The sequence below is a fragment of the Pectinophora gossypiella genome, chromosome 10, assembly GCF_024362695.1.
Source record: "Pectinophora gossypiella chromosome 10, ilPecGoss1.1, whole genome shotgun sequence".
Classification (NCBI taxonomy): Eukaryota; Metazoa; Arthropoda; class Insecta; order Lepidoptera; family Gelechiidae; genus Pectinophora; species Pectinophora gossypiella.
This window is the reverse complement of record NC_065413.1, coordinates 3,587,154-3,604,772: the sequence shown is the minus strand read 5'-3', so window position 1 is coordinate 3,604,772 and position 17,619 is coordinate 3,587,154. Positions and strand designations below refer to the sequence as shown.

General features: G+C 39.9%; 2 protein-coding genes across 2 annotated transcripts in view; one reads left to right on the top strand and one right to left on the bottom strand.

Moving 5' to 3' along the window:
* Positions 1–3,287: 3,287 nt before the first annotated feature.
* LOC126370277 (uncharacterized) lies at positions 3,288–16,464 on the top strand. The gene is made up of 5 exons (XM_050015105.1): positions 3,288–3,485; positions 9,123–9,318; positions 10,789–10,994; positions 12,386–12,634; positions 13,952–16,464. Exons 1-5 carry the CDS (start codon positions 3,455–3,457, stop codon positions 14,131–14,133), a joined length of 864 nt encoding a protein of 287 aa, XP_049871062.1. The 5' UTR covers positions 3,288–3,454; the 3' UTR covers positions 14,134–16,464.
* The window catches only part of LOC126370196 (fibril-forming collagen alpha chain-like), a 20,084-nt gene continuing 18,905 nt past the window's right edge, over positions 16,441–17,619 (bottom strand). Inside the window, exon 26 of the mRNA XM_050014959.1 lies at positions 16,441–17,365. Coding sequence (XP_049870916.1) covers positions 17,219–17,365 — 147 coding nt within the window. The 3' untranslated portion in view covers positions 16,441–17,218. The remainder of the gene's footprint in view (positions 17,366–17,619) is intronic.

Genomic DNA, 17,619 nt, shown 5'->3' with positions numbered 1-17,619 from the left:
TATTTGGATATTATTTTGTTGCCTACAATCATATTAATAATCATCACGAATAACAAATGACTGGTGACCACATCACTACTGGGGGGTTAAAATGGCCACATTGAAACAATTCATCTAAGAAAATAATATCTCTATTTGACATTTGTTTGCATTGCGCACTTACTTTTACATGCCCAAATGTCAAATTGCAATATTGCTTTCTTAGATGAATTGCTTCGATGTCGCCATTTAAACCCCCTGTTCAATATAGTTTATCATAAGTAGTTATAGTTTAGTTTAACAGACACAAAAACTTCTTTTTCTTCTTCTATCGTGTGGGTTGTGAGGTGGATTATCAACCTCATTAACCTTGGTGTATAAGTTACTATTGAGCCGCCAAAGGCCCCTGACATGACTCATTTAACGACTACTTACTTACATCAGTAAGTAGTAACCCTGTTTATGATTATATATGTTATGTATGTCTAAAGCGAACTTACAAAATAGTTTCAACATGAGCAAAATCAATTTGTTGATGTTGAAACTAATCTTTGCTTCTTATGTTGTAAGATCATACAAGCTACACGTACTTATGTGCTTATGTAGAGCGATAGATCACTTGACAGTTTGGAGTCGCATTGCACAATACTAGTCTGCGCAGACGGTGATTATTGGACACCGCACAAAATGTCTGCAAATCCCTAAGATGTTGCAACTATACATATTAAGTCATACAGCACTACTTACAGCTGTTGGCATGATATAATAAGGAATAATACTACGTATAGAACGGCAACTCTGCGCTCCCCACCAGCGGCTGAGCTAGGTTTACCCTCCCCCCCACTAATTCCCCCTTATCACAGAAGAATAAGAAGTATAAGAATAAAATAAATTTATTGCCAGTAACAATTGTTATTATTGTTGTTATTTTTTGCTGTTTGATGGTATTAAAATTTATCATCATCACGTTTGTCATTATCTTGTCGGTGTAGCATTCTCCATGCTACTTTTTAATGACAAATAGGGCAGTGGTTTCCCTCATGCATATCGCCCCGCAAAGTACTAGTACTCTGTCTGACGCGAGTGTGAAGGCGGTAGTAAGTATATTTCAATGCCGTACTAGGACTCCTGTCCTCCGCCTCTGAATAGCACTGACAGATACTGCTGCCCTCTGTCAGGTTCCAGGTTACAGTCCCTGTGCCTCGCCTGTTCCGTCCTGCATTGCCGTACCGATGGCTCCCATGTCGGCCTCTGCAGCCGTTGAGGTCTTCACCCGTATCCCAATTATGGATGTTGGATGGTTTTTATGCCTGACAATAATTTTCTCCGGCGGCAATCTATTGGTCCTCATGTTTCCATATTCTATGTCGCGGACAATTTTGTCGCCGTGAATCAGTCTGTCGTCTGTGCAGTGTTGATTGCACAGATTACATAATTAAGTAAGCTTAGTAGCAACAGTAACATGACTCTGTGTTACTGCTGTGGTAGTGACACTTTGTTTTCTTTCTTAACACGAAGGTACATGATCTTATAGACGAGGGATGCTCAAATTGCTTTATTGTTCGCTAAACTGGGGACGAAACAAAGAATCTACTGTTTTACATAACATAAGCTCATCTCATCTCATCTTGTAAGATGATCTGTGCTTCGGAAGGCACGTTAAGCCGTTGGTCCCGGTTACTACTTACTGATGTAAGTAAGTAGTCGTTACATGAGCCATGTCAGGGGCTCATGATGAGTTTGGTACTCCACCTCACAACCCACACGATAGAAGAAGAAGATCTCATCTCATCTAGCCTAAAGTATCCCACAGCTGGGCGAAGGCCTCCCTCCATTTCTTCCAGGACTCTCTCTCCAGTGCTTCCTCCGGCCAGCCTTCCAGGAAAGCATCCAAGTCGTCGCGCCATCTCCGCCTCGGACATAACACAAGCACATAACAATATAAGCAACACAACAAAACATAAGCTAAAAAAAGTATACTTAAAGCGGAAAAAAGAAGTAGTATTAAAAGTATTTTATCTATCTATCTCATCATCATCATCATCATCAGCCGTATGACGCCCACTGCTGGACATAGGCCTCCCCCAAGGATCTCCACGACGATCGGTCCTGCGCTGCCCGCATCCAGCGGCTTCCCGCGACCTTCACCAGATCTATCTATCTATCTAGGTTTATATAAGCTAACAATCAAATCTATACATTTATTATATAACTAATCACCATTCCGCTCGACAGACCGAGTACTGGCGGAAGCGAAGGCAAGAGGGAAACCACTGCTCTATTTTTCCCTAAAAAAGTAGTATGGAGAATGCTACACCGACAAGAGCGTGGCTCTTAAATTAGTGCATTGGTTAAAAAAGCAGGTTAAGAGCAGCAGCCATGTCAGGGGCTTTTGGCGATTCGAATAGTAACTCTGACACCAGGGTTGATGGGGTTGGTAATTCACGTCACAACCCACACGATAGAAGAAGCAGCAGCATTAGTAGTGATAGCAGGTTTGGGCTGCAGCGCCGACGGGGTAGTCATGGGTTCATATACACCCGCTCTTCGCCAGATATGTTTACGAGTAAGCCCTTGATTACACGGGGCGAACCTATTACCATTAACCGGGCCTAAATCCGTGATCATCCATTATCAAACAAGAATTCAAACTCATAAAGTCGAATTCAGGGGTTTAGGTTCGTTCTCCGAATTGGGTTGTCACCGATTCAAAAACACAAACTACCTACAAAAGTGCAATACGCTGGCAGCAAGTTACCCGATACCGACCCCGCCGGCGTGGTCGACGATTTCCCTCATTCAGCGCTTATCGCTATCGACCCACTAGGGTCGATTAATTCTTTCAAATATTTTTCCTCTCAGACGACGCCCTGAGCCGAGGTTCGCGCCCAACTGGGCACCCTCAGGTCTGTTGTCTTAAACGTTGTACCGGGTGAGAGCCTTCAGCGCTCCCCATTTGTCCGGCCAAGTAGTTAATGCCATCTGCGGCAAATCTACAATAAGTCACGTCAAAAAAAAAAAATGGCAGCAAGTTGTCTTCTGGTAAATTGTATCTCTGCCCACCCTGACAGGAACTATTACGGGCTTGGATTATTTATTATTCACTCGCTGAAACCAAATAACAAAATTTTACCTAAGTACCATGAAATAATTTATTTTGATTTTATTATTTAGATTTTTCTCACAACGTATTATTATAATACCGATAATAATGCACCTTTCGTGAGTTCATTCCTTAAAAGTTGATAGCCCTGGCAAAGTAGAACCTTCGGGCGGCGCACACGCATCGTACCGGCCGACGTGACATTAGGTCACTTCAAACTTGACCGGCGAAGACGACGGACGTGCCGGTTTTATTTTGTTACTATTTATTCCCAAGCGTTTCCGTTTAACGAAACATTCGCTGAAAAAGTGTTTATTTTTTTAACTTAGTGCAAAATTGAGAATTTGTTTTTATAAACAAAGACGCTCGACCATGAAGGCTGCAGTTGGTTTTGTCTTGCTTTGTAAGTACCTATTTTTGTTTACTTTGTTTTTGTTATAGACAAGAAAGAAATTTTCCTGAGGAAGTGGAGAATCGGTTCACTTCACTGATTTAAGTTATTTGATCTGGTCACCCTTAATCATGTGGAACGCTCTACTAAGTATGTAGACCAATACTAATCTTAATGTAATTCCACCAGGCTGAGGCTCCAGGTTCGATTCCCGATCGGATCAATTTAGAAAAACAAAAAGTTTTGTTTATGGCCTTGGTTGACAAGCCAATTAGGAAGTAAAAGTTTAGAATAAAAAATAATAGGAGAACATACACTCTCTGCCCGCACTGACGTATTTTAGTCTAAAAAAAATAAAACAAATATATTTTTTTAATAAAATTATATTATTATTATTATTTTTCTTTTCTTTTAATTTATTTTTTATTTTTAAGAAATAAAAATTTTAGTCTCAATAGTCAGAAAGGGCAGAAAGCAAGAGGGAAACCGCTGCCCTATTTTTCCCTAAGAAGTAGTATGGAGAGGCATGCTACACCGACAATAGCGCGGCTCGTAAATTAGTGATGATGATAATGAGTCAGATGGACTACACTGATAATTCCACTTGAGGGGCAATGTATACGTTTTTACAATAAGATTCCAATTGACATTCAGAATTTGCCTTTTAACTGTTTTAAGACAGTAGTTAAACAGAAACTTTTCAAAAAAGGTTATTAATAAGGTTAGTGATTATTTAGAAGATATTAATGCATGGGATTAACTGTCTGAGAACTGATTTACTGATTTTTTAATGATTAGGCAGCTAAATTACTCAATTGTATAATAATACTTTGTTTTTTTTTTAAAAAAAAAGAACGTCTAGGGCCCTGTGCCGAGGTTTTTCTTGCAGCTTCTTTTCCCCGGCTATAGTACAGGTTGAGAGAGCCGCAGTAGTTTTAGGCGGATGAGACGTTCGTTATGTAAAATTTGACCATTCATAATTCATTTAGTGTACCTACTGAATAAAGATATTTTTGAATTTGAATATCAACTCAGAATCATGGTCTGAATCATCCCTCAAAGTTTTCGTTACGATGTCATTAACACCCTTTAATATCTTATCTTATCTAATCACCTATCACTTAAAACTTAACACCAAAAATAGCTGCAAGTTTAAATTTCTTCTGTTTCCTCGTGGCTCTGTCCACACCATTAGGGATTACGGGCGTGATTTTATGTATGGATGGATAACCTGACAAGATACACTTTGTGTGAAGTCTTCTTGTCGTGTGGGTTGTGAGGTGGAATACCAGCCTCATCAACCCTGGTGTCAGGGTTATGATTGAGCCGCCAAAGGCCCCTGACATGGCTCATGTAACGATTACTCACTTACATCAGTAAATAGTAACCGGGACCAACGGATTAACGTGCCTTGCGAAGCACGGATCATCTTACTTTCGGACAAGCAGGTGATCAACCTGTAATGTCCTAACCAAACTAGGGATCTCAAAGTTATTTTTGTGATATCTCCCCACCGGGATTCGAACCCGGGGCCTCCGGATCGTGAGTCCAACGCCGACGGACCACAGAGGCCGTATTGTGTGAAGTGAAACTAGTATATCACACTTGATGACATTGGTGGCTGTTAGTTATAATATGTGCTATTTCCATAATTATAAACCATACAGCAATTCAAAATGAATTATAACTTTGCTAAGTGACCTAGGTAATAATAAGCTTTAGTGTATAATGCATTTCCTATAGTGAAGCGATGTACCATTTCCTAGTTTAAGAAAAAGTAGTAAGTACTTACAATTACTTATCTATGAAAGAAGTAATAACATTTAATTCCTATTTCGTGTAAAATTCGCTGAACTGAATCTCATCACTAATTTAAGAGCCACGCTCTTGTCGGTGTAGCATGATTGCTATTTTTTTACGGAAAAATAGGGCAGTGGTTTCCCTATTGTCTTCCGCCCCGCAGTACTCTGTCTGACGCAAGTGGGATGGCGCCCAGAATAGTCTATTACAAAGCCATACTAGGACTCCTGTCCTCCGCCTCTGGATAGTACTGACAGTTACTGCTGCCCTCTGTCAGGTTCCAGGTTACAGAACTGAATATACCTAATGAAAAAACAAAGGTAGCTTGGGACCGGCCGCGTATCTTTTATAAGTATGCAATATTCTACCTCCATGTTCTAGTGGTTAGAGAGTTTGGGTCACGATCTGGATGTCCGGGTTCGGTTCCCGATGGGGACATTGTCCAAGTCACTTTGTGAGACTGTCTTATATTTAGGACATTGCAGGCTGAATCATCTGGTTGTCCGAAAAAAGTCAGATAGATGATTCCGTGTTTCGGAAGACACACTCATTTAACCCTTTCACGGACAGAGATCATGGGTCATTGATGGTTCATAATAGGTAATATGACACCTGGGATCGGAACGTCATTAGACGTTCTGTCCTTAAAAGTGTTAAGTCGTTGGTCCCGGGCTACTAGTCCAAACACCTCCACCCCAACCGGCAGCGGAGCAGCATGGTGGAGTATGCTCCATATCCCCTCCGGTAGATTGAGGGGAGGCCTTTGCCCAGCGGTGGGATGTATATAGGTTTTTTATGTTATATAATATTCTACCTGTAATACCTACATTAGGTATCTTCTTCTTCCTAGCGTGAATCCCGCCGTCTTGCGCCGGTATACACATACATTACATACATACATACATACATACATACATACATACATACATACATAATAGGTACATTAGGTATATAATAGCAAATATTATATACACACATGCAGTTATGTATTAAACCGCATTTACACTGTTAGATGACCACCTTGTCTATAGTTACTCATCCGATTGAATTTCAATATGTTATACTTAACAGGATACTTAACAGGATATGTTATATGTATACTTGAGGAGCTCGGTGGCGCAGCGGTTAACGCGCTCGGTCTGCGATTGTTGAAGTAAAGCAACTTTCGCAGAGGCCGGTCACAGGATGGGTGACCACAAAAACAAGTTTTCATCTCGAGCTCCTCCGTACTTTGGAAGGCATGTTAAACCGTTGGTCCCGGCTGCATTAGCAGTCGTTAATAACCATTAATCCGCACTGGGCCCGCGTGATGGTTTAAGGCCCGATCTCCCTATCCATCCATAGGGAAAGCCCGTGCCCCAGCAGTGGGGACGTTAATGGGCTGATGATGATGATGATGATAATGAATGTTAAAATTAAAGAAATATCATCATCATCCCCCTATCATTATCCCGTTTCTCACTGGATCCGCTTGCCTGACCTGAAGATTTGACAGGTCCGGTTTTTTACAGAAGCGACTGCCTGTCTGACGTACCAACCCGCGACGGGAAAACCAGCCCAATACAGGCAAAAAAAATGTAATTAGGTATTATATAAAGTCACTAAGCTCCCAATTGGGGTAGTCAGAGGCACATCCATCGCCAAATGAACTAAGTACTCACGGCTCAAAGAACTTTTCTGTGTTGTGTCGTTGTTGTATATGTTTATGTGTTGGTGTGCGTGTTTCTGTAGCTTTGTATTTATGTTGGTAGTAATCCCGCTTAAGGACGGTACAGGGACGGTAGGTAGGGTCGGTATTACGATCCCGACGACACGATTACTTTAGCCTTAGAGGCGGTCAATCAGCTCGCGACAACAAACATTTCAGAACCCCTATACCACGACCCCAACAGCGTGGTCGACGATTTCCTTCATTCAATGCCTATCGCTATCGACCCACTAAGGTCGATTAATATCAAATATTCTTCCTCTCAGATGATGCCCTGAGCCGAGTTTCACGCCCAACTGGGCACCCTCCGGGTGAAAACCCTTAGCGCTCCCCATTTGTTCGGGCAAGTAGTTAAAGCCATTTCTGGCAAATCTACACGAAAAAAAATGTTGTTATTAAATACTTAGGTATATTATGAATCACAGTGGGTTGTTGTGACCACTCGCTAGGGGACATAAGCTTAATAGTCCGTACGTTTCTAAAGCTACATTTCAAACCTACACAATCTGAATCTAGTGAGGCGGAAAAGGGCTTAACATGTTAAAGCAAGTGGCAAAATCCTGCATAATTCAGGAATCCTTTTCAATTTACTTTGGACTTTGTCATGGTGACTGTGATGTAGTGGCTTCAAATACCTACCTACATGAAGAAATAGAAATGAAAAATTGGTATATTTTGGGTTGAATTGATTTGTACGTTGTATCGGGTGAACGTTGTATCGGGTGAGAGCTTTCAGCGCTCCCCATTTGTCCGGCCAAGTAGTTAATGCCATCTGCGGCAAATATACAATAAGTCACGTCAAAACAAAAAGGTTTGTAGTAATATTAATCGGACATAAAAGTAAGTGCGCAAAGCAAACAAATGTCAAATTGCAATTATTGCTTTCTTAGATGAATTGTTTCGATGTGGCCATTTTAACCCCCCTGGGGCCTGTTTATTAAAACTTACAACGACAATTTGGTGTTCATTACGTAGCTAATTTGAAACGGCAAAATATTTGTTTTCACACACTCCGCAATGTACATCAAATTTTCTTTGTAATTTACAATTATAAGTTTTATTAAACAGACCCCTGGTCTAGGATTACTCACGCCCGTAATCCCTACATGAAATGTAACATAAACCCTCGACTATACCTAGTTTTTTATCGGGTGAGCAGATCATAATGGTGTCAAATGAAAAAGTGCTGGAAAGAGTTGAAGAAAAGAGAACCATATTGAAGACTATAGAGAACCGGAGAGGAAATATGATTGGCCACCTGATACGACACGATTCATTTATAACAAACATTATAGAAGGAAAAATTGAAGGGAAGAGAGGAAGGGGTAGACCTAGGATAACATTTATGAAACAATTAAAAGAGAAGGTGCAAGTCGTGTCGTATCGGGAGGTGAAGGTTTTGGCGGGAAGAAGAGAGGAATGGCGGTTACTCCACCGACAAGAGCGCAGCTCTTAAATAGAGAGAGAGAGAGATCATAATGAGCAATTTATTTTTTATTAGTTGTCTACTGTACATAACATAAGCTCACGCCTGTATCCCAATGGGGTATTCAGAGGTACATCCATCGCAAGATGAACTAATTAGCCACAACACACCCAGCTTTCTGTTAGACCAACGTTATAAGTGGTGAGGCGGATCGTCGTCTGTAATGGTCGAGTCAAATGTGATACTGAAAACTGCACTTAACATAAATTAATTTAAGTACTTAATAAGATATATACTTTATATTATACAACTTCAAATACAATAGTCATGAATTTTCTGAAACAGACTTATGAAGATATAGTGATAATGATGAATATTACACTCTAGCCTACAAGTCTAAGAATAATTTATTCAGAAACAATAATAATAAAAAACAGAATGTAAATCCACCACAGGCTTCGTCAGTACCAAGATTCATATTAAAAAAAAACTAAAAAAAAGAAATAAGGGAAAGCATATTATTCCAATCATACATAATTATTATTATTATTGCGTATGGCAGACAAATATCCTGCTTGGATCAAATATCCAGCTTAAGCTCCCCTAACCAAGTCTCTGCTGCATCCGTCACACAATGCATACATCATACATAATAAAATCCGCACAAGCTTCGTCAAAGGTTAAAAAAGTCTTAATAAGGTGTTTTTGTTTCCAGTGATAGGCTCAGCCACGGCAGACCTGGCGGGAGAATGCTCCATGGCAGGCTTTTACCTGGAGCTGGGCTGCACCCCGGCGGCTGATCCCGTGAATATGGAGTACCTCGCCAAGCTGGTGCCAGCCAATAAGACTAAGTGCCCCCACGCCTTCGACTGCCCCAACCTACACCCCAATGCTTCTGTTTGCTATTATAAGTAAGTTACCAAAACGTCATAATAAATAACGATATAAGTAGACCACATTGGTAGTGGGCTCTATTTTCCGCATTTAGGCACATATTTATTTTTTTACAATACCTAATAATTATAAAGAAAAGATATCGAAAAATGTGGACTTGCACGGGAGAACTCTAGTCAAGACTGGAAGAGTATGTACACAGGGTGACATCGTAACGAAAACTTTGAGGGCTGATTCAGACCATGATTCTGAGTTGATACCAAGTGGAATTTTCCGTCGCACAAGTATGGAACTCAAAATAATTCAAAAATCACAAAAAAAAATTGTCATTAATTTCCCGATAAGAAATTACAATTGATATCAACTCAGAATCATGATCTGAATTATTCCCCCCAGTATTCGTTACGATGTCACTAACACCCTGTATTGTTTGTTACTACTAAATATAACATCGATCAATTTATCGACGGCGGACTGTAGTTTCTAAAGAGGAAAACGTAAGAATATTATATAAACGTTTTTAAATAAACAAAGGTAAACAAATATAATAATTTCCTTCATTCCCCATCCCACAATCTTTGAAGTTATCCTCAGATTAATTGTATGAGATGAATCTCATATTAACTGACTGCAAGACTTCCACTTTCGGATACAAATAAAAATAACTTAGTGATAAGCAGATGAGGATAACTATTTGTTTATCTCGAATCACGATCACCTTGCGAAACTGAGCTGGCACACATAAATAAGCAGAATAACCTTAACCTAAGACCTCGCGAAATTCAAGAAATTTTGCAACAGCTCAAAAAATGATGCAAGAAATCAACCAATATTGACGAAGTGACCTTCGGAAATACCCCTGACCTTCTGGACAGATGTCACTGTAGCTGTTTATTTGAAGTGCACTAATATACAAAATACAAATATACTTTAATGCAACAAAATAAAAATAAATAATTAAAGCGATTTCTTCCATATAAGGCGAGGAAAACTGTATTAAGTACTTACTTAATTGAAATTGAAAGATTGCGGGTACAAACTATAAGTACAACTTACCAATAAACATTCATAAAAAAATAAGTAATATACCTATATATAAATAGTATATACACAAAAAAAGCAACTAATATGTTATTATTTTTTTAAAGTGCACTTTTCACTAAAGCAATTGACTCGACCATTACAGACGGCGATACGGCTCACCGCCTATCACGTTGGTCTAACAGAAAGCTCGATAAGGGCGGTTTAAATGGCCACATCGACGCAATTCATTAAGAAAGCCATATTGCAATTTGACATTTGCGCATGTAAAAGTAAGTGCGCAATGCAAACAAATGTCAAAAAGCAATATTGCTTTCTTAGATGAATTGCTTCGATGTGGCCATTTTAACCCCCCAGGTGTGGGTACTTAGTTCATCTTGCGATGGATGTACGGATATAGTCGTGAGCTTATGTCATGTTATCTATATATTAAATTTTATTTGCAGAGGCAAACCCTACGAAGACAAGGAGATGATCCCTCAGGTGTTGATCAGCAACCCATGCTCGCAGGGATGCAGGTGTCAGAAGGTAGGCGGAGTGCCGTCCTTCGAGTGTGCCGCCGTGGATTGTGTGGAGACGTTTGACTCTGATATGGGGGAGTGTGTCCGGACTTATGATCTGGAGAGTTGTTGTAGCACTGGAACCACTTGTGGTGAGTACCTACCAATGGAGCTCGGTGGCGCAGCGGTAAACGCGCTCGGTCTGCGATTGTTGAAGTTAAGCAACTTTCGCAAAGGCCGGTCATAGGATGGGTGACCACAAAAAAAAAGTTTTCATCTCGAGCTCCTCCGTGCTTCGGAAGGCACGTTAAGCCGTTGGTCCCGGCTGCATTAGCAGTCGTTAATAACCACCAATCCGCACTGGGCCCGCGTGGTGGTTTAAGGCCCGATCTCTTTATCCATCCATAGGGAAGGCCCGTGCCCCAACAGTGGGGACGTTAATGGGCTGGTGATGATGACAACGAATGGAGCCACAACGAATAAAAGGGGGAAGTATTCGTAGATACTTAACTCGATACTTGCTAGTATCCAGCCGCCGCGGCACAGAAATTGCGACGAAATAGTCCGTGCTTCGGAGGGCACGTTAAGCTGTTGGTCCCGGCTACTAGCCGTAAAATCACCTTCACCAACCCGCAGTGGAGCAGCGTGGTGGAGTATGCTCCATATCCCCTCCGGTTGATTGGCCTTGACAGCACCCGGGTTATATGCATTCGGAAATATATTTATATTTTTCAGTAACGTCCCTAAGGGGATGTATTCAAAAACCAGGGGATTTAGGCGGAGCAGAATCGATCTACATATATGTAATTTGCTATGTCTATAGATCGAACCCCTCGATATAATTTACGCCACGCGCGGTGCGGTTCCTGTGCCGCGGCGGCTGGGCAGGTTGTTTGTTATTATGATTTAATGAAATATAAAACTTTATACACTCATCAATATTCCTTGCTGGTCGCTCGGAAGCCCGCTCTGTGCCGGATATGGCATAATATTGCATTATAGATATTCTAATCGAATGATCTATTGTTCCTGTTTATTATAGTTTGCATTGTCCGTGCATGGACAGAAAAGGACGGAAACATACTTAGGCATATCGTGGAGACATCGAGATTAGTCAACCCAGAAAACGACTCTAGTGAATTGCTGAGCGTTTACATAGATAGAATTGATATCACGTGTTTGCTAGGATTTGTGCCCGGTTAATGGCAATAGGCTCCCCTAGTACATGGTAGTTAAACATAGTTCGTGAAGAGTAGGTGTATGCATGGTGTTAGTGACATCGTAATGAAAACTTCAAGGGATGATTCAGACCATGATTTTGAGTTGATAACAAGTGGAATTTTCCGTCGGAAATATCACTAAAATTTTCATGAATTTTCTGCCAGGAAATTCCACTTGATATCAACACAGAATCATGGTCCATCCCTCTCAGTATTCGTTACGATGTCACTAACACCCTGTATACTACACACTTCTACTACCTGCTTCTGCCTACCCCTTCGGGGACACAGACGTGATGTAAAAACTATAATGATTATTGCAGGCAAAGATGCAGTAGCAAAGCTGAACATTTGCGAGGTAGACAACAAGACATATAGAGAGGGAGAATCCTTCAAGCCTAAGAACAGCGGAAAGTCGTGCATTTGTTCGGCCAAGTGGAACGGCTCCATCGACAACCCGGAGTACTGCCGCGATATCAACTGTGGTATCGAGATCCATTACCAGGACCAGATCATGAAGGAATGCGCGCCTATCTTTGTTGACGGCATCTGTCCTATAGGATTTCAGTGCCGTAAGTATATTACTGCCGAGGTTATCGCGATGAGAACTAAAAGTCTTATCAGCTCCTGTGTGGCTCTAGTAATTTATTTATTTATTTGGAGAACAAACAGATATTACTTATGTATACGTTTTTACAATAAAATACCAGATAATATTTTAAATTTGTCAGAGAATAAATTTAAAGCTCACGTGAAGCTTACTTTATGTAAAAAAGCTACAATTATTTGCGTTGTAATGTTTAGAATATGAAGCCTACATCCTCAACATTCTCACTGAGACACTGATAATCTAATATAACAACTGCTCCTAAATTTACGGACGGACCATTTGGTGACACGCCATTAGTTCTGTGCAATAAAGTATATTTGATTTGATTTGATTTGATTAGCCTATCGCCCAAATACCTAATAAAAAAAAGAATAAAATAATAGAATATAAAAATCGCTTTAAGCGATAAGGCCGCCATTTGCCATGTACTTAGTTAAAGAGACTTTTTGTAATTATTTCTTTTTATTTTGGTGCAATAAAGTGTATTTGTATTGTATTGTAATATACCTAGAAACTAAAATTTTGTTGATGTGTGTGTGTGTGTGTGTGTGTGTGTGTGCGCATAGGTATGTGTGCATTGATGTGGTTGTGATTAATAAATACAGCGGATAATACCACGACAAAGTTCACGACTGTACTCCCAATTGGGGTAGTCAGAAGTACCTACATCCATCGTGCGATGAATGATGTTCTTCATCATCTCCCTAACATTATTCCGTTTCGACATGGTCCGCTTACCTAAGCTGAAGATTTGACAGGTCCAGTTTTTTGCAAAAGCAACTGCTTATCTGACGTTCCAACCCGAAGGAAAAACCAGCCCATGACAGGTTAAATCACATACCCACCTCCGAAACGCATTTCTCGGAAAACATCCTCATGACGTTTTTCTTCACAGCTGACCTCGCGATAATCATTACCCGAATTCGAAAACAATTTCGAAAATCATTAGTTTAGGCCCGTGCTGGTACTATTATGATGTTAAAAGTTAGTGGTTATTTAGAAGATATGAATACTGAAGATATGAACTGATATTAGGCAGCTAAATAACTCAATTGTATAACAATATTTTATGTTTACTTATGTTTTGAACAACATCTAGGGCCCTGTGCCGAGGTTTTTCTTGCAGCTTCTTTTCCCCGGCTATACAGGTTGTGAGAAGCTGCAGTAGTTTTAGGCGGATGAGACGTTCGTTATGTGAAAATTGACGATTCAAAGTGTTACTATGTTACCTGCTGAATAGAGATATTTTTGAATTTGAAAATATTTTTTTTTATTCCAGCAACAGCAAACATGACAGTGATCGAGGGTCTGAACGTGCTGGGGGTGTCCGCGAAGTGTTCGTTTGGTAACCTGACGCTGTCCGTGGGGGACTCAGTGGACTTCGGCGACCAATGCATGCGCTGCTACTGTGACGTACCGCCCATCGTCTCCTGCGCCAAACTATCTCCTAAGCAGTGCTGAAGCAAATGAAAAGAACAGTGAAAGAAGAAAGAGAAGAGAGAAGAGAAGATATGTTGGTGCTTTTCTGGCCATTGATGTATAATAATATGTTACTTCTTCTTTGCGAGTCGATGGCGATCGATACTAAATTTTTGCTGACCAATAATTGGCCACGCTTACGGCATTGTTAGTGGCTTCGTGAAGGTCTTTAATAGTGCAGGTGTTAGAGCACTTAGGACAGCACAAAAGGTGAGCTATAGTTTGTGGTGATACTCCACACTCGCACTCATCGCAACCATCAACCAGGTATCCCCATCTGCAGATTATCCTTGCAGCGGCCAACCTGTGTCCGGAGCCTATTTAAGGACTTCCATGCCGGCCAATATAACCTCATTGATTCTGGCGAACACAAACATTATAGTAACGTATTTTTACATCAATGCAAACATTTATAACCTAATTTTAGTTTGACAGTTCTTTAATTGTAGCCGTCAATCAATACGTGCAAGAAAGAGATGCAGCTAGTATAAGTCCTGTCAAATTAAAATAAAATTAACATGGTGCCCGAATAGGTGTAGGGGTTCTAAACAGTGATAAGGACGTGGTATAGAAAGGGAAAATGCAAATGGAATTCCATAGTCTCTTCTTACCCCGGTGGGAAATAGATGTGAGTTTTTGTATGTGGCTGTAGAAAGGGCAAAATGTATTGTAGGTGAGGATAGTCAATTATAGTAAGAGGCCGTTAATTTTTTTAAGTGTTTTTTTTTTTTCTTTTTACCGTTCCTTATTTATGGAATAAAAGATAAATTTGCTCTTACGCTAAATCTCCTCTGTCCGTTTTGCAGTCCCTAAAAGGATAACCATGAGTTTTAACTATCTATGGTATTAGTCCATCACCTCATAATTGATAATGTGAATACATTGATGTATAATTATGTTCATCATCGTTAATTTAAGAGCGTATCCCTGGATACGAGTGAACGGCCACGAGCATTAATATGTATACACTTTGGTACCATGTCACATTAACTTTTTTGACAAATTGAACTGTAAGTCTCACTAAATGTCAAATTGTTAGTGCGACAGAGTCCTAAAGTGGGTAAATTATATTGCTCATGACTGAACACCTCAACGGTTGCAGAGCAAGGGTTCTACGTGATACCCCGTAGGTCTGGGTCCCTATCCGAACTCAGCCGTCATCTCACTCCGGCCTACTGAAGTAAGAGGCGCCCACCCCCGCGGCAAGGACGCGCCGAACAGAGAAAAGATGACTCTGTCTGTCTTAGTATTGGCGATAAAAATACGTTAAGTCTTAAACGACGATGTTATATGTTTCAAACGCAAAGTATTTTCTTTTTTGCCGCTTCAACTAGCCTAATAGTCACTGTGATCCTGTGGTACACCGGTTTGATTCTCAAGCGGGGAGCGCTGTTTCGTAATCCACTATCGGACTTGCACGAATAAGTTATTAATTTATCTTTAGTGCAGTTTTCACTAACACAGTTGCCTCGACCATTATAGACGGCGATGCGGCTCACCATCTATGTATTACGTTGGTCTAACATAAAGCTTAGTGAGGTATGCGTACTTAGGACACCAAACACTTCAGGACCCCGATACCGACCCCGCCGGCGTGGTCGACGATTTCCCCCAATCAGCGCTTATCGCTATCGACCCGCTAGGGTCGATTAATTTTTTCAAATATTTTTCCTCTCAGACGACGCCCTGAGCCGAAGTTCGCGCCCAACTGGGCACCCTCAGGCCTGTTGTCTTAAACGTTGTACCGGGTAAGGGCCTTCAGCGCTCCCCATATGTTCGGCTAAGTAGTTAATGCCATCTGCGGCAAATCTACAATGAGTCACGTCAAAAAAAGCGTACTTAGTTCGTCTGGCTACCCCAATTGGGATAATATAGTCGTGAGTTTATGTTATGTAATATAACTGGTGAAATTGGGCAGTTGCTGGCTGGTGCAGTAGGGGGCAGGCTTATGTACGAAAAGTACTTAGATACAGAATAAAAAAGAACGTAAGTTGCATGTAAAATAATTTTATTTGCTTATTTAGACATTTAATACTTATGTTACACTGGCAGTGGTATCCTTAGCCTACAGTAGGTGTTGATTTTATTATTCATCACAAGACATGACAAGCTTATATAAATAAGGACATTTCCATTATGTACATACACAGCCTTAGAGGACCTTAGTAAATTATTTTAAGTTATCCTAACTTAGTTTAATGTTGTGACGATTTCAATATTTATACTTAGTTAAGTACTTAATTATGTTTTATTAATAGTCTAATAGTAAGTAAGTACTTAAAATGTTAATAAATTGGCTCTTACAAAATTTTATTCGACGTTATTTTTTCTTGTAAATACGTATTTCTTATACCTTTACATTTTGACTTTTAAAACTATCCTTAATTATATTTTATTTAATTAATACTTAAATGCACATTTTGGCAAAAATACTTAAGAGTTCAAAAAGTGTATATTTGACTAAAACTAGTGTGTATGTAATTCAAACATTCGCCCATCGGAATGTTGAACAATACTTTTAGAAACATTTACTTCTAGAGAGTATCAAATTGCACTTACAACTACAATATTACTTGTAAAATTACACTTTAACGTAAACAGATCTAAGCTTATACTAAGTTAACTTTGGTTCTTAAAATGACTAAATCGAATATAAAATCTCTTAAAAAAATATTTCGTAATTTTTTCGCTAGATGGCATTATACCTACGATATGTGGGTATTCCTGAAAGTTTAAAGTTATCAGTACAAAACAAAGCATTAGGTTATGGTTATGTTTCTTTTATGTTATGTCGCTTATTAAGTAATTTCTTTTCATTCATTCAATATCCTATTACGAAATAAGGGCTCACTTAATTGTAAACGAAAACTTGGGCTAGAGCGGTACACGTTTACTTTATTTTAGTTTTGAAGACTCCAAAATCGATTCCGGTGTTTACTACAAATCAATAGTCCAATCGATTCGCATAACAATGTACATTTTTAAAAAATGCGGTACCAAAATGAGACGCACTTTAACAAGAATATATTTTTTTTAATTATGTGCTATCTCCTATCTTCTGGGTGGTTTACCTAAAGCAGGCGAGACCAAGTTCAATCCTGAACATCTGGTTAGGTCTGCCGACATCGCGCACGCCGACATCCAGGACGGGCAGGCGAGCAGCTTTGTCTGTCTCATACTGCACTATCGTTTGGGCCCAGTCTTGCTTCTTGTACTGAAAACGAATCAAATGAGGTAGTTTACAATAAGATGACATGACATGCCAGGATTCAAGACCCTAAGATTATTTTCACGATAGTATTACAGATCGGATAACTACAATTTGGATATGATCCATTGAGGGTCAGAAGTATCTAGGTACTTAGATATTTGTTGTAGTAACTTGTATAATGTAGGGAGAGATATCAGCCTTTTATATTAACAGACACAATTCGTGCCAGAAACAATTATCAATATCAAAAGGTTATC

What these genes read in the sequence shown, in the direction of transcription:
- LOC126370277 (XM_050015105.1), top strand. Translation starts at nt 3,455, where the DNA reads ATGAAGGCTGCAGTTGGTTTTGTCTTGCTTT. An exon ending in AGTTGGTTTTGTCTTGCTTT is followed by an intron (nt 3,486 to 9,122) that starts GTAAGTACCTAT and finishes TTTTGTTTCCAG; the next exon opens with TGATAGGCTCAGCCACGGCA. An exon ending in TAGCACTGGAACCACTTGTG is followed by an intron (nt 10,995 to 12,385) that starts GTGAGTACCTAC and finishes TGATTATTGCAG; the next exon opens with GCAAAGATGCAGTAGCAAAG.